Raw genomic sequence first — 14,341 nt, 5'->3', positions numbered from 1 at the left:
ATGAAGTCAGGTCATCTTAACACAGAAGTCAGTTTCAAAATCTTAGTTTTCTGTCCTATGAAAGAATTTTTTAAAAGAGTAAAATCTCTTTCTTTTGTAAGTCTGTTGTACTTTCTTCATCAGCGAGATTCCTCTACTCTTGGGCAAAACCCCCGGAACAGAGTATTATGTTTTCAGGAATAACGGGAGGCATTGCATAGCTTTGTTCCCTATCCACAATACACAAATGTGCTTTAAGATCAGAAAAGGAATCCTAGACCCACAGTCCACCATACAGAAGTGTCAAACTAGGTCAAGAATCAAGAATCGTTTTCTTTTCTCTACAGCTTTTGGATTTCATAAAGGCTTACATAATTTAAGAGCCTGAATTACAGGCTGTCTCGGTAGCCTCTCGCTCTGTGTGGAAGGGTCTGATGTAGGTAAGAAAGCTATTTTTGTCTAAAGGTACACAGGACAAAAAGTTTGCTTCTAGCCCTTTGTCTTTACCATCTACGCTTGCCTATGAAATTTCAAAGTTCTGATACATCCCAGAATATTCAAATGTTTAAAAATCATCATAACTCTCTAGGTGTTTCCGTTTTACACCAAAATGATGAGCAGTGCTAATCTTTCATCAGTTATTATTATTATTATTATTATTTTTATTTAAAATAGAAAGGCCCAGAAGATTCACAGGCAGCTGAAATTCCTGTAGGCAGTCTGACGGCCTCCAACAGAAAATGTGAGTACCAATTTTCAACAGTTAAACTTTAAATATAGAAAGTACCACAGAACGGGGTTATGTCTGTTTGAAAATAATGTGAGGAAATCATGTAGATTTCTTCCTGGGTTTGCATTTCACTATTACAGTTTTTATGAGAAAATGTTTAATACTTAATCCTATCAGTCTTTCACACGCACTGAGCATTGACATCAGCTGTACTCCATTCTTTAAAAATGATGTTTTCCTAAACTGTTTAAAATTGATCTTCTGGGAATGACAATTGCTGTAAATCCATATGTAGTTATCAAGTCTCCTTTAAAATCCTGAGCACAGCGTATAGTATAGATTTGCAGAATCACTATGTTCTGCGTCTGAAACTAATGTAATATGTGTCAACTAAATATCAATTTTAAAAAAATTCGTGTTTACATGATAATTGAGCCTTTTACTTCTTTCTCTATGAAGCCTGGAGACTTCTGTCACAGTCTGCTGAAATTTGGTACAAACGTCTGTCTCATGTGTGATGTTGACCCTGAAACAGTGTAGGTCAAATCAGAGATAACTCATCATTTGGATCTTACTCTACAGCTCACTTGTTCATACAAATCTCAACCAACCTTTTTTCTTTCTGTGCTTTTCCCTATTTCTGAATTTAATGTACCAATTTTGTAGACCACTTTATTCCTTTTGGCTTATGTTTCTGTAATTTTCTGAATTCTTTTGGTCTCTTTCAGTTTTCATCTGTTGTTTCCAAATCTGCCTAGTGGTTCTTACGGATAGGATCCTTTTGTGACACAAGCTTCTCGTGTTTTAATGTTAAATTGTCATGATTCTACTATAACAGATTAGTTACCTCGTAATAGAACTAGCTAACATTATATGCCAGGCACAGTGCTCCACACGTCATGGATTATCTTATTTAATACTCCTATGACTGACTAAAGTAAGAACAATTATTATCCCAGTAAAATAAGTGTAGAAACAAGCTGTTTGAGAGGGTAAGTTACTGCCCAGTGTTTCATAGCTAGTAGGCTCCAGTACTGAAACTTACAAATGCTAATAGACCAACAATTTCATGATGGTCATTCATTCATACATTCATTCATTCATGCATCTGTGTCTGCTTACATTCTTTCATTCATTCAAGAAATGTTTGAAGCTGTGCTGTGTTGGGGGCACCAATGCATGCACTGGAGAGAAAAACAATGGTCTTTATCCCTAGTTTGCAATGTGGTTGGGGATATAGATGCTAAAGGATCAAACACGCTTGTAACGGTCACTATTTTAAATGTGTTACATTTATTAACCTTGGTAATTTATTTATTTGATTCAAAATATGTGATTATGTAGTCTGTCTAATTCCGCTTTCAGGACATGGCTAGTAGTATTTTTCCTTCTAAATCTTTAGTTCCAGAAGAGAGTCTAGAATGCCTGGCACCTAGTTGGTCTGCAGTGGGCATCTCTTCACAACCATTTTTGAAAGAAGGGAAGAGGGGAGAAGGATATACCCCATCACCGTAGAAGTGCTTTGGCAGATACTAGATCAGGGACTAGCGATGGTCCTATTCAAGGATTTTGGAAGCCTCCTATCTTTCCACCTCAGATATCAAGCTTGGCATACAGAAGGCACAGTGAACAAATCCAAATTTGATTACTCAACTGCCCTTTTGCCAGGGACCTATTGAATTAGCTTCAAATATTTGATTACTTGTTTCACATTACCTCATTGGTGGAACTCGGCTTGTGTTTCAAAAGACAGGATGTGAACATCCTACCCACAGTCTGATTTAAATAAACGAAAAGTAACATGATACAAGGTCCAGCCCCCGTTTCACCATGTGAAACCTCAGATAAGTTAGAAATGTGGACATGAATATGACTGCCAGGTACATACACAAAGATAAAATATTATTGATAATTCTGTAGTAAGTACATTAGATTACCAGAAAATGCTGGTCTTATCTTCCATTGAATCATGTGTAAATTACCTTAAACACGATATACAGTGCGCTTATGGGGTTTCTATTACAAATATGTATTTGCCTGGGGCTTGTTACATGTCCGTGATCTGACATTTAGAAACCCATAATTAGAGGTAATAAAATAATAGAAAACAAAAATAGCCATACTGTTTCTTAGCAGAGTATAAATTGAGTAAAAATTTTCCATTTGAAGATATGCGACTTGTATCAAAACTACCCTAAAGTACATGAAAATCACAATGTATTTGCATGCTGCAATGTTGCCAAACGTATTATTTTAAATTGTTTTATTTCCACAAAGAAGAGCTTTATTTCTGAAAAATTGGCAGGAATGGCAAAGTGACCAGGTAGGATTATTAGATTCCGAGAGTTTCTGGGCCATGCCAATAAGAACTCCCTGAATTTGATCATTTGATATTTATTCTGTGTTTATGTGACCATTACCTGAAATTTTCTCATTTTTGATAAAGAATAAAATGTATTAGTAAACCACAAGAAGAATGTAAGTTATCCTACAGGGATAGGTCTAAATAAACGAATTTCAGAAGCGAAATGCCTAGGACATGTTTTGTAGAGTGGTTACTACATCTGTCTCCTGGCTGATAGCCTGGGCTCTATCTGCCATTTACTCAACTGAGGGTACTTAGTTTATGGTGAAATGAGTTGCACTGTATTGTTCAGACAAAGTGGAAAACCATATTATAGCCCAGTGTCCCCATAGTCTTTGACCACATAATAGAAACCAGGAGGTATCCTCTTTCTAGTTTTACTGAGTGTATAATTATTAGAATACTGGGTTCAGTTCTTTTTTTTTTAAGATTTTATTTATTTATTAGGGAGAGATCACAAGTAGGCAGAGACACAGGCAGAGAGAGGGGGTGGGGAGCAGGACCCCCTGCTGAGCAGAAAGCCCAATGCGGGGCTCGATCCCAGGACCCTGGGATCATGACCTGAGATGAAGGCAGAGGCTTAACCCACTGAGCCACCCAGGTGCCCCTGGATTCACTTCTAACAGCAACAACAGCTACTACCTGCACTGGTCAAACAGTACATTAATTAAACAGTAATTAAACAGTAACTAATAAAGTTTTACACAATAGAAATGGATTTGAATAGCTATTCTTATCAAATGGCATCACTAGGTGGTTTACTGTGAAAATACGTGTAATCCTAGGAGTACTTTTTGAATGTATTAGTTGTCCAATTCCATGAGGAGGTTATGCCAAGATACAGTTTTAGGTTTTCAAAAGCAGAAATTCTGTCCGTTAAAACTCTGGCCCCAATTATGATTGAAAATATGATAGTAATTATTTCTGTAACTCTGGACTAATCAGATAATGTATATTATGTAATAGAATCCCATAAAAAAGAGCTTCTCTTTATTTTGTTCGATGTCTGGCAGCTCTAGTCCTGAAGGTTATTTTTTGGAAAGAAAAGGACACTGACTAATTGTTCCAAAGCTGATTTGGGGGCCAGCAGAGTTGTCCGTGGTTTTATGCTGGTCACACCTGGGGTGTGAACAAGATACCTGGGGAAGGCCATGAGTGCCAAACAGAAAGGGAAACTCAATGAGCAAAAAATGGGCATAAGTGTAACTCAGCCATCTAACACCAAGGACAGTCTGACCCAGAGGAGAGAGTGTTGGAAAACAGCCTCTATTTTAACGACATCCTACGGGGAGGGTCTTAAATTATTTTAAAGTGCTTCACAAAAAATGCCAGTGCAGAGGTCACTGGAGGTATTTTGGAAGGTTATAACAACATTATTTTAATTTTTTCTTTTGGGATAGCTGAACAAAGTGACAGAATAGTGAAAGTCATGCATAATTTATCTCCTTACGAGTCAGATCCAGTAGGAAAACAATGATCGTGCAGCCGAATGTGTCAATTACCATATCTGCATCTCTAGTCCTGACTCATTTGAAAAGCTGATCCAACGCAGGGTTGCTTAATTTGACGCGATGTTAAGAATGTCGAGAGAAAATGGGGGAGCTGGTGGTGTGTGAAGGGTTCCGTGACGTGTCTAGGGCCCTGTTCACGCTTCTCACTTTATTTGGTTCTTTAGGCAAAACCGTTAGCCTGTTAGCAATAATGATACTGGTTGGGGACAGCCTGCATAATTTCGCGGATGGCCTGGTGATAGGAGCGGCCTTCTCATCTTCATCTGAGTCAGGAGCGACCACCACACTTGCTATCTTGTGTCACGAAATTCCACACGAAATGGGTAAGTCAGACGGTAGCATGGCTGTTGAGAAAGCTAGAGGGTATTTCTAGCCATGGTCTGTAGGCGTCTTTTTCCAACACAATTGAAAGACGAACACTTTCCATTCATAATCTATTTAAATGGCAAGAAGAAAACAACTGGTCGGGGGAAGCTTCTGTACCTTGGGATAAAATTCACTCTTTATGATGTTTCCCCAGGGCCAGAAGTCACTTGTTTTGGATTCTGGAGAGTTCCAAATCTGAGAAAGTCATTTAGAGAAACCTCATTTTAAGAACTTCGGCAAAGTCTTTAAAATCTGCTTCTTATATGTGGGAAAAACATTAAGTGGGGAACTTTCCCCATCATGTCAGCAAACAGGCCAATGAGATAAAATAACATTTAAATTAAAGCCAAACCATGGTTTCATCAACTTGATTTATATAAAATGTCTAAGACCAAGCATAAAATTGAAATGACAGGCGAATGCTAGCAGATGCGCATAAGGCTCTTTTTCTGGATAATCTTAATAGCCCTTGTAATTCAAATTCTGCCTCCCAGGAAACAAGAGAAGGCAAAATAGACATTTCCGAAAGAGACCCAGAAAGAGCGGGGGTGGGGGGGTGGGGGGGGCTGGCTCCAGGCACACACACGTCCTAAAGAGGGGGCTCTGGGCACTCTGGCTCATGGCCCCCCACTGCCAGGTCTACACTTCCCCTTTGGGCCACCCTAACCCCAGTGTTCAGTGTCTACTGCCTAAAATCCTGTCAACAACTCATCACCCATCCTTCTTAGAGCAGTTCATCCAAGGATCTTCCTGAATCCATTAAAATGTACCTGGTCTGGGTGCTACATACTGTGGCCTTGCCTTTAGCTATTATAATAAAACCACAGAGGAGTGTGACAGTCTGTGACAGGCCAGGGAATGTGTTTTAAGACCTGTCGTAGGACCGGTTATACCGGTTATACCTCTCTGATCAAAAGGTCATTCTTCTTAGGAGGAAAGGTGTGGAGAGAATAAGGTCAGTTTGGGCTGATTTTAAAATCTATTAAGTAGTTCTCTGTGCACAGGAGTTCTCGCAGAAGTAAATAATAAAAGCCAACGTAAGGAGATTTTGTCTGGCAAGTTTCCAGGCAAAAAGATTTAAAAACTCTGCAACAGCAAGTGCTTTATTCTGCATTTATCTGGGTCACAGGGTGCCAGGAACTAAAGAATATGTCGGTCCTCCTGGCAGATGTTAGCTTCAGGACTAGGAAAAGGAAGACAGCTATTGAGATGTAACTTCCTAATGGTACACTGAGAATCCTAGAGAGATACGAGAAATGTTTTAGCGACCGGTCGGTCAACTTCCCTTGCAAAATTGGTCCCAGTTGCTGAAGTTTGAAGCAACCTAATAGCACATTACTCCAGGAAAGGGATCATCAATTACACAATGATTATGTTTTCATTTTCTGTTAAATTTCAGGAGACTTTGCCGTGCTCTTAAGCTCTGGCCTTCCTATTAAGATTGCCATCCTTATGAATTTTCTAAGTGCTCTCACCGCCTTCGTAGGACTCTACGTTGGTCTCTCAGTATCAGCTGATCCGTGTGTTCAAAACTGGATCTTAACAGTTACTGCGGGCATGTTCTTGTATTTATCCTTGGTGGAAATGGTAAGCTCTGTGGCTTTTCTGTGTTGTGTTTCTAAACTCTGAAAATGTAAAACAGAGACAAAGCTATAAAATGGAAGGACAGATGAGAAAAGACTATATTTAATAACATAAAAGACTAAGGAAATATTCTGTGTAATCCGAGAAAGTAAAGTTGTAGGCAGAAGAAACATAATTTGAGATACAGAAAATATTGACATCCTTTAAGCGAATTTAAGTGGAATGAGTGAAACCTGTCAAATTGCCAAAAAAGGTGATCATCAGTTCATTCTGCTCTGGTTTTGCGTTTCTATAGGATACCTATCGTTCTAGCTGAAAAATGGAAAGTTCTGCAAAATAGCCACCTATTTTGTTTATGCACTGGGCAATAGTTCAACTGAACTTGTCATTAATCAGCTGTTTGGATTCATTAACCAACTGTATTTTTTAAAATAATGATTTCATCTTTATTTCAGTTTTACTAGCCAAAGGGCTATCATGCTGGTGAAAAGAGAAAGGTGATAGCAAGAGGCCTCTCACATTCCAACATTTATTTCCTAAAGATATCCTCCCTGACATGGCTGGGAACTCGGTTATCTCCTGTCTTCCTCTCTAATCTGATGAAGGAATATAAGCTGGGAATTTTACTTTTTTTTTTTCCTTTTAAATTCTGGAATCTGAAAAATAAACCAGTCTTTTAAGGTCACCTTCTATTAGACTTGGTATGACTTGGATGTGTTGAGGTAGAAAGTCTGAATAACTATCCTTTCTCATACATTGGAATCACGCAAATAAAATAATATAAATGATTGAAAGAAATATTGGACAGTGAAGAGCAGTAGAAAGCCAGTCCAAATGAAAGTAAGATATGTGATTACATGTATTCTAGAGAAGAAAAGTAAAATAAGCAATTTTGAGGGGCATATGTGTAACAGGAAATGATGTCTTGTGATATGGGAGAACCTTGCTATTGCCCCAGAAGTAAGTGAAGAGAAATGTTTCATGAGGAAAAAAATCGGAAAGGCAGGAACCTTTACTGAAACAACCAGGTAACAGTGAATTCTGGAGGTAGAATTGGATGAGGGACCTCTTGAAATTAACACAACCATTTTAAACCCTGGTCTACATACTTTTGGCTTTTTGGTTGTTCTCTTAATTCTCATGAGATTCAGAGAGCTGAGGTGAATACCAAAAGGCACTTCCATGTTTAGAAATGTTCTTAGATATTATTTATGATACTCAGGGAATTTCCTAATCTTGATAGTAAAGACAATACTTGGGGGGGGGGGGCAAGTTCAATACAGCTCTTCTGAACCTGAATCCTCAAACCAAGGTCGGTTTCACAAAATTCTGTGAGGCTTCCAGTTTGAACAATCTGGATTGCTAACCTCTCCTAGTGGCTTCAAAAGAACAGTGTCACTCATCACTGAATTGTGAGCTACCTTCTGTTTAAAATGTCTGTATGTCAGTCCTCCGATTCACTCCGAAGTCTCCTGATGTTCAGTTTTCTGCTTTCAAATTCCTTTCTCTTTATGACTCAGTTGGCAGGGTTGTGGGGGGTGGGAGGGGCTGGGCAGTTGCTGTATTCTTTTAAAGTGTATTCTGTTTTTGTTTTTTTGTTTTTTAAGTCTGGATCTCTCTTTGATGATGATGGATGTCTATTTATCTAGTTAATGCTTTTTCTTTATTAGAGAGTCTGAGCTACCAAAATGGACCTGAGGATATTATCAAGAACCATTTGCCAGGGAGAACCCTAAGCTAAATACATCATTTTCCCCTCAGTGTTTCTCCCCCTGGCTTTGTAAGCGAAAGCAATTGCTTGTACGAAATGTGGCAGACATCCTATGAGATTCCAACTAGAATGAATCTTGACCTTGCTGTAAATTACTATTGGTTAAGGAAAAACTGGCATCCTGGCAAAAAGACAGGAAAGAAAATACTCTTGAGTTTCCTGGGGCTACTTCCTATAATCCAGGTCGCTTGCTCTCACGGCCTTTGGAGTAACTTCTAAATAAATGGGAGTCTTTCACATAGCAGCAACTTTAACTGTTGCTGTGCTCTGGGGCTCTGCCAGAGAAAATAGTCTTTTGTCATTGAAAGGGAAGAAAACAAGTCTTCAAGACTCTGTAAAACAGCAAAGAAAATAAATAACAGTAACAAAAGGGTAAGGGGGGGCAGGGGATACTTTCAAGCACTGGTTATTTACTAAATGCTGGAAATTTACCAGGCACCTTCTGAGCAGGGCTAATGTGAAAAGATTAGCTACATTTTTGCCTTGCTTGTTTGTTTCAAAGTAATTGGGCATGTTATTTCAAACTCCCAGAAGAAGAAAAAAAAAAATACTAGGAGCAAAAAACAGGCCATTAGTAATGAAGTCAGCAAAGCAGAAAGGCTTCACTAGGGAAATCTGCCAGCCTGAATTCTCCAAAGTGGTATTGCCTTCTCCAAGCATACTAACTCTCAGAGGCATTGATTGGTTTCTAAAGAAAGTTAAGAATGAAGGAGGCCTGGGTGGCAGAGGAAATTCATTCTCTTATAAAGATCAGTGTGCTATGATGGATTTGTCCCAAGCAGAGGCTAAGACAAAGGCGTATGTGAAGGCAGTTCGCCCTGGGGGTGATCCCAGGGGCAAGAATGGAGGGCAGGTGGAAGGGGGCAGAAAATGATGAAAAATCAAGAAAACGGTGTGTCTTTGTTAAGTCGATCTCCTCAATGGGGGATCCACCACACAGGACCTTCTGGTGGAAGGTTCCCATCCCTGTTGTTCAGAGTTAGCGCCACAAACATACCCCCCCAACACACACACACACACACACACACCCCTTTCAGGTTACACATGCTGGAGCGCCAAGGGACTTCCCACCGCAGTCCCACAGAGAAGCCCAAGGCCAGAGAAGGAGGAACACAGTGTGGGCTGAAGCAAACTTCTGTGCAAAGCTCATCAACACGCCTTTGGAAATGGTCTCTGCAGCAGTGGTTGGTTGTCGCAGGTGGAGAATACGAGGAGCTCCTTCAAGGACAGGAGCCAACCAAAAACTCAGGAAAAGACTCAATGCATAATAGTTAGTGGAACACGCTCCAAACCTGGTGGTCTTGAGGCAATATTTGATATTCCACCATCTCTGTCCTGTAGCATCCAACTTTGATTCTCCTCACCTTCAGGCCACATTTTGGCAGACCCAGATTTCTCCCCTAAAAGGGAAACCAGGTCTTCCCTGAGGGGTCTGCTTTGTCCTGGCCAGTTGACAGGAGGAGCACAAATGTACTTAAAGGTTCAAGTTCAATGGAAATGTTCCCTGGTGTATTTTCAAAAACAATAGACCGTGATTGGACAGTGTTTAACTTTGCAGGAACAGGAAGCACAAATTCTACCAAAGGAAGAGCTGGCAAAGATGGTGTACCATTGTTTCATGATTTTCTCTCATTTCTACCATCTCTATGATTCCCTTCTCTCTTCACTTTGCATTAATTTTCTGCTTATTTTCTTCCTTTGTGAAGTGGAATGACATATCATTGATTTTAAATCTTTCCTTCTTTTCTAATCCAATCACTGAAAGCTATAAACTTCCCTCCCAGCACTACTTTGCTGGATCCCATGAATTTTAATCTGTTGTGTGTTCAACACGGATCCCTCTGAAATGTCTTTAAATGTCTCATGTAACTTTTTTCTTGTGGAAGGAGGGTGCCTAATTGCTCAATGTTTGTAACTTTTCTAGGTAGCTCTTAGTTATTTTAATTTCTTCATTGTCAGAGAATATACTCTGTATTATTTTAGTCCTTCCAAATATTTTAAGGCTGTTCTATGGTGCAGGGTGTGGTCCATCTTGGCAAATGCCCTCCTGCGTGTTTGGAAAGTCTGTGAATGCTGCATTTCTTGGGTGTAAAGTTCTGTGAATCTCCATTAAGTCAGGCTGCTCGATGGTTTTAGTTGTATTTTCACATTCCATACTGATCTTTTTCTCCACGTGATCTGTTAATTATGAAGGAGTGATGCTGAAATATACACCTATGTTTGTGGGTTTACTTGTTTCTTTCTTGGTTTTGTTAATTTTGCTTCATGCAATATAAGCTCTGTCAGTAGAGGCATGCATATTTAGGGCTGTCCTGTCCTCTTGATTGAATTGATACTTCTATCATGCAGAAGGATCCCTCTTTACCCCTGAGAAAACTCTTTGTCTTGAAGCTTCCTTTGTATGTCATCGACAAATGGAATAGAGTAGAGGCACCTCTGCTTTTCTGCTTACTATTTGCACAGAATATCCTGACCATTGCTTTGTCTTCCCCTGCCTATGGAAAATAAGGGTTGAGGTCTTTTTTTTTTTTTTTATAAGATTTTATTTATTTATTTGACATAGATGGAGACCATAAGTAGGCAGAGAGGCAGGCAGAGAGAGAGGAGGAAGCAGGCTCTCTGCAGCAGAGAGCCTGATGTGGGGCTTGATCCCAGGACCCTGCCATCATGACCTGTGCCGAAGGCAGAGGCTTTAATCCACTGAGCCACTCAGACGCCCCAGGGGTGAGGTCTTGATAGAGTGTTTGAAGTGTCATGTAATAGAAATGTCTGATACAGTTAACAATGCCTGGAATTGGGCGCCTGGGTGGCTCAGTGGGTTAAAGCCTCTGCCTTCAGCTCAGGTCTGATCCCAGGGTCCTGGGATCGAGGCCCGCATCGGGCTCTCTGCTCAGCTGGGAGCCTGCTTCCTCCTCTCTTTCTGCCCGCTTCTCTGCCTACTTGTGATCTCTGTCTGTTAAATAAATAAATAAAAATCTTTAAAAAACAAAACAAAACAAAATGCCTGGAATTAATAGATTAGAATCCATTTATCTTGTCTATCTACTTCCTCCAAATTGTATTTAATAACTGGATCTATTGGCTTGGTATCTTTTCTGTACTCCCACGTTTGCTACGAAGATTTCATGAGACGTGTTCTGTAGAGAATGCTCCCCTCGCCAAGATATCCCTGTCCTCTTCTTGGGGACCTGTGACTATGTTATCTTACATATCAAAAGAGACTTTGAGGATGTGATTAAGGTTTAGGACTGTGAGATGGGGAGATTAGCCTGGATTATGTGAGTGGCCACGTTCTAATCCCATGAGCCCTTAAAAATGGGAAACCTTCCCCAGCTATAGTCAGAAAGAGATGTGATGGCGGAAGAAGGGTCAGAAAGATTTGGTTCTCTGACTGACGTGGTGGAGGAGAGGGGTCAAGAGTCAAAGAACCGCAGCCATCTCTAGAAGATGGAAAAGGCAAGGAAACAGATTCTCCCCAGGAACCTCCAAAAGAAACCCAGCTCTGCTGAAGCGTTGATTTTAGCCTCGTGGGACCCTTGCTGGATTTCTGACCTCTCGAACTATTAGATAACAGATTATATTGTTTTAAGCCACTAGAAAAATGGTAATTTGTTAACAGCAGCCAGAGAAAATGAACATATCCCTACTACTCCTCCCTAAGTACTAACCCTGGTTTAGATGTGTTCGGGACCAGAGACCGCTACATAGGACAGTCTCATTCTGCTTACTAACTGCAAGTTCCTTCTAAGAAAATTCTCAGAACTAAAGGAGCCCAGAGGATTTCTCATATTCACCTTCCCTAAGTTTACAAACTTTCTAAACTAGAAGGGACAGGCCCTGGAAGTATTATTTTTCAGAAGTTTGGGTAGGAGAGACTTTATTTTTAATAAATGTGATTTATTACTTAAAGAATAAATTAACTCATCTTAAGGAACAGAAGAGGTTATGGCAAGGGAACGTTTACTTTGGATCAGAAACAAGTTTCAGACCTTTAGGCATTTTTCCTAAGGTTTTAGATCCTGCAAAACTGTTTCCATAACAACGAGCCCATAGAAACCTCAAGGGGCTGTCACCACAGATAGAATTAGAGATGTCCCTAGAATTGGTGGAACTGGACAGCTGCTCAGGACCCCAGTACATGAATAGCACCCATGCTGATAGTGCAGAAGCTATAACTCTGAGAGGTAGGTCGTAGAGAAGGGAGAGCGCTGAGTTCACCGGTTCATGCCCAAACAAAATGAAACAAAATTCAGCTGCCCCTCCACGGACGTCAAGGCCATCTAGTTGAGAATAGACCTTCTTTCCAGCACCCTCCTCAACCAGTCTCCCTGACTACGTAGTTCTTCTGGATCTCTTTCTCTCCCCTCTCTGCTTTTTTGTTGGTTTGTTCATTCGAAGGGATGCTCTTTTAAAATATCTCTTCCTCTTCCAGATGATTACAGATGTTCCTTCCATCTCGATTTCATTTACGTAATAGGGAGAGGAAACTACAAGGTTGAGGGGCAGTCAGAGTATCTCACGTATCTGTTCCCTCTAAGAAGGGTCTCCTTGAAGTAGTAGCAGAGCCAGACTTTTGCCTGGACCATTTTCCAATGTCCAAATAATGTTCCTTGAGCGAAAGGCAGGGTAAGAGTATTTGGATTCCGAACTTAAGATCCTCTGCTTTGAAAATAAATCCACACACACAAAAGTAAGATCTGTGTATAAAAAGGATTATCAGCAGTCAGATGATGAACATGCATTGGCTTCTCGATGTTTATTTTAATTCAGTGAATTTAATAGCTTCTGGATAGTGAATTGGGCGAAAATAACATAAATTGACAAAACAGCTGAATTTCTAGTGAGGCTTCTCAGTTTTTCCTAACCGCATGACTACAGAATTAAACTAAAATAGAATTCTCTGCTTTTAGGATATTGATCCTATTTGCATTTCTCTGTTATTGTTTATTTTCAATTTATTGATTTTGATGGACTCGTGCTTTCTCAGAGAAAGCTAGATACGTCCAATGCAATTCAGTCAATCATCACCAAGTTTGTTCTGGTAAAGTCTCCAAGTTGGTTCCAGTAAAAAAACCTTTTTTCCCTCCCCAAAACTAGTAAGCTACCTCTTCTTTGAAGTTTGACAATACCTAGGTGTGATATCCTTTAAAAAAATATGCATCCATAAAAGGAGACATTTTATTTGAAAGACATACAAAATAACCTTAATATACATATTTGCTTTCAACAAATATTATACTTCAAATCAAAGAGTGCAACTCACATTATTTAAAATGCTCTTCTTCTATAGAAAAAAATGAAAGAATTTGAAAACAATTTCAGGCAGCAGAATTAACATGAATTAATATGCACATGATTTAATATGCACAATTACTTCACAAAAGCAAGAAGTATGAATCATTCTTATCAACAATTTTGAAAGATTTTTATTCTCTTTCTCTATAAATCAGTCAAACGCTATGCTTAGAGATTTTCTACTGAGAAAATGACTGATAAACCCAATTTTGATAAATGTTGTGCTCTGTGATTTTAAAAAATTGACCACCAGAAACATTTGTATTTTTCTGCCCCTTGTATTTTTTTTTTTTTTTTTTTTTTTTTTTTTTTGCTTCTAGCCAGACTCTCGGCATGTAAATACATCTTCCAAAGTAATCCATTTCTTAAGAAAATACGAGAGACGACCATTGACTCTCTTTTCTGAGCTATACAATATACAAGAATTTGTCTAACAGAATCACTTCCCCTAAGGAAAAAAATGGAGACGTGAACTATTAAATAGAGGTTAAAAGAGGTAATATATTTGTCTCTCTGAATTATATGTGGTCTTTGTCTTACAACTCAGTTTTTGAAGGAGGAGATTTATTTTCTAACGTAAACTGCTTCATAAATTCCCTTAGGAAGGTAAGATCGGGAAATTAGAAGTCTATAGTATCCTGTGTTTGAATTTAAAAAAAAATATTTTGAAAATTATTTGACAGAGAGATAGAATACAAGTGGGGAGAGCGACAGGCAAGGGGAGAAGAAAGCTCCCTGCT

General features: G+C 39.4%; 1 protein-coding gene across 5 annotated transcripts in view; it reads left to right on the top strand.

The window, feature by feature from the left end:
- Window positions 1-14,341, top strand: part of SLC39A12 (solute carrier family 39 member 12) — a 90,355-nt gene that overhangs the window by 58,129 nt on the left and 17,885 nt on the right. For all 5 annotated transcript variants that reach the window (XM_059405013.1, XM_059405010.1, XM_059405014.1 and 2 more), the window contains 3 exons: window positions 655-721; window positions 4,750-4,908; window positions 6,351-6,538. In XM_059405013.1, the coding sequence (XP_059260996.1) occupies window positions 655-721; window positions 4,750-4,908; window positions 6,351-6,538 (414 nt within the window). The remainder of the gene's footprint in view (window positions 1-654; window positions 722-4,749; window positions 4,909-6,350; window positions 6,539-14,341) is intronic.

Source organism: Mustela nigripes, chromosome 6 (genome assembly GCF_022355385.1).
Source record: "Mustela nigripes isolate SB6536 chromosome 6, MUSNIG.SB6536, whole genome shotgun sequence".
Lineage (NCBI taxonomy): Eukaryota > Metazoa > Chordata > Mammalia > Carnivora > Mustelidae > Mustela > Mustela nigripes.
This window is presented reverse-complemented; position numbering and strand designations above follow the sequence as displayed.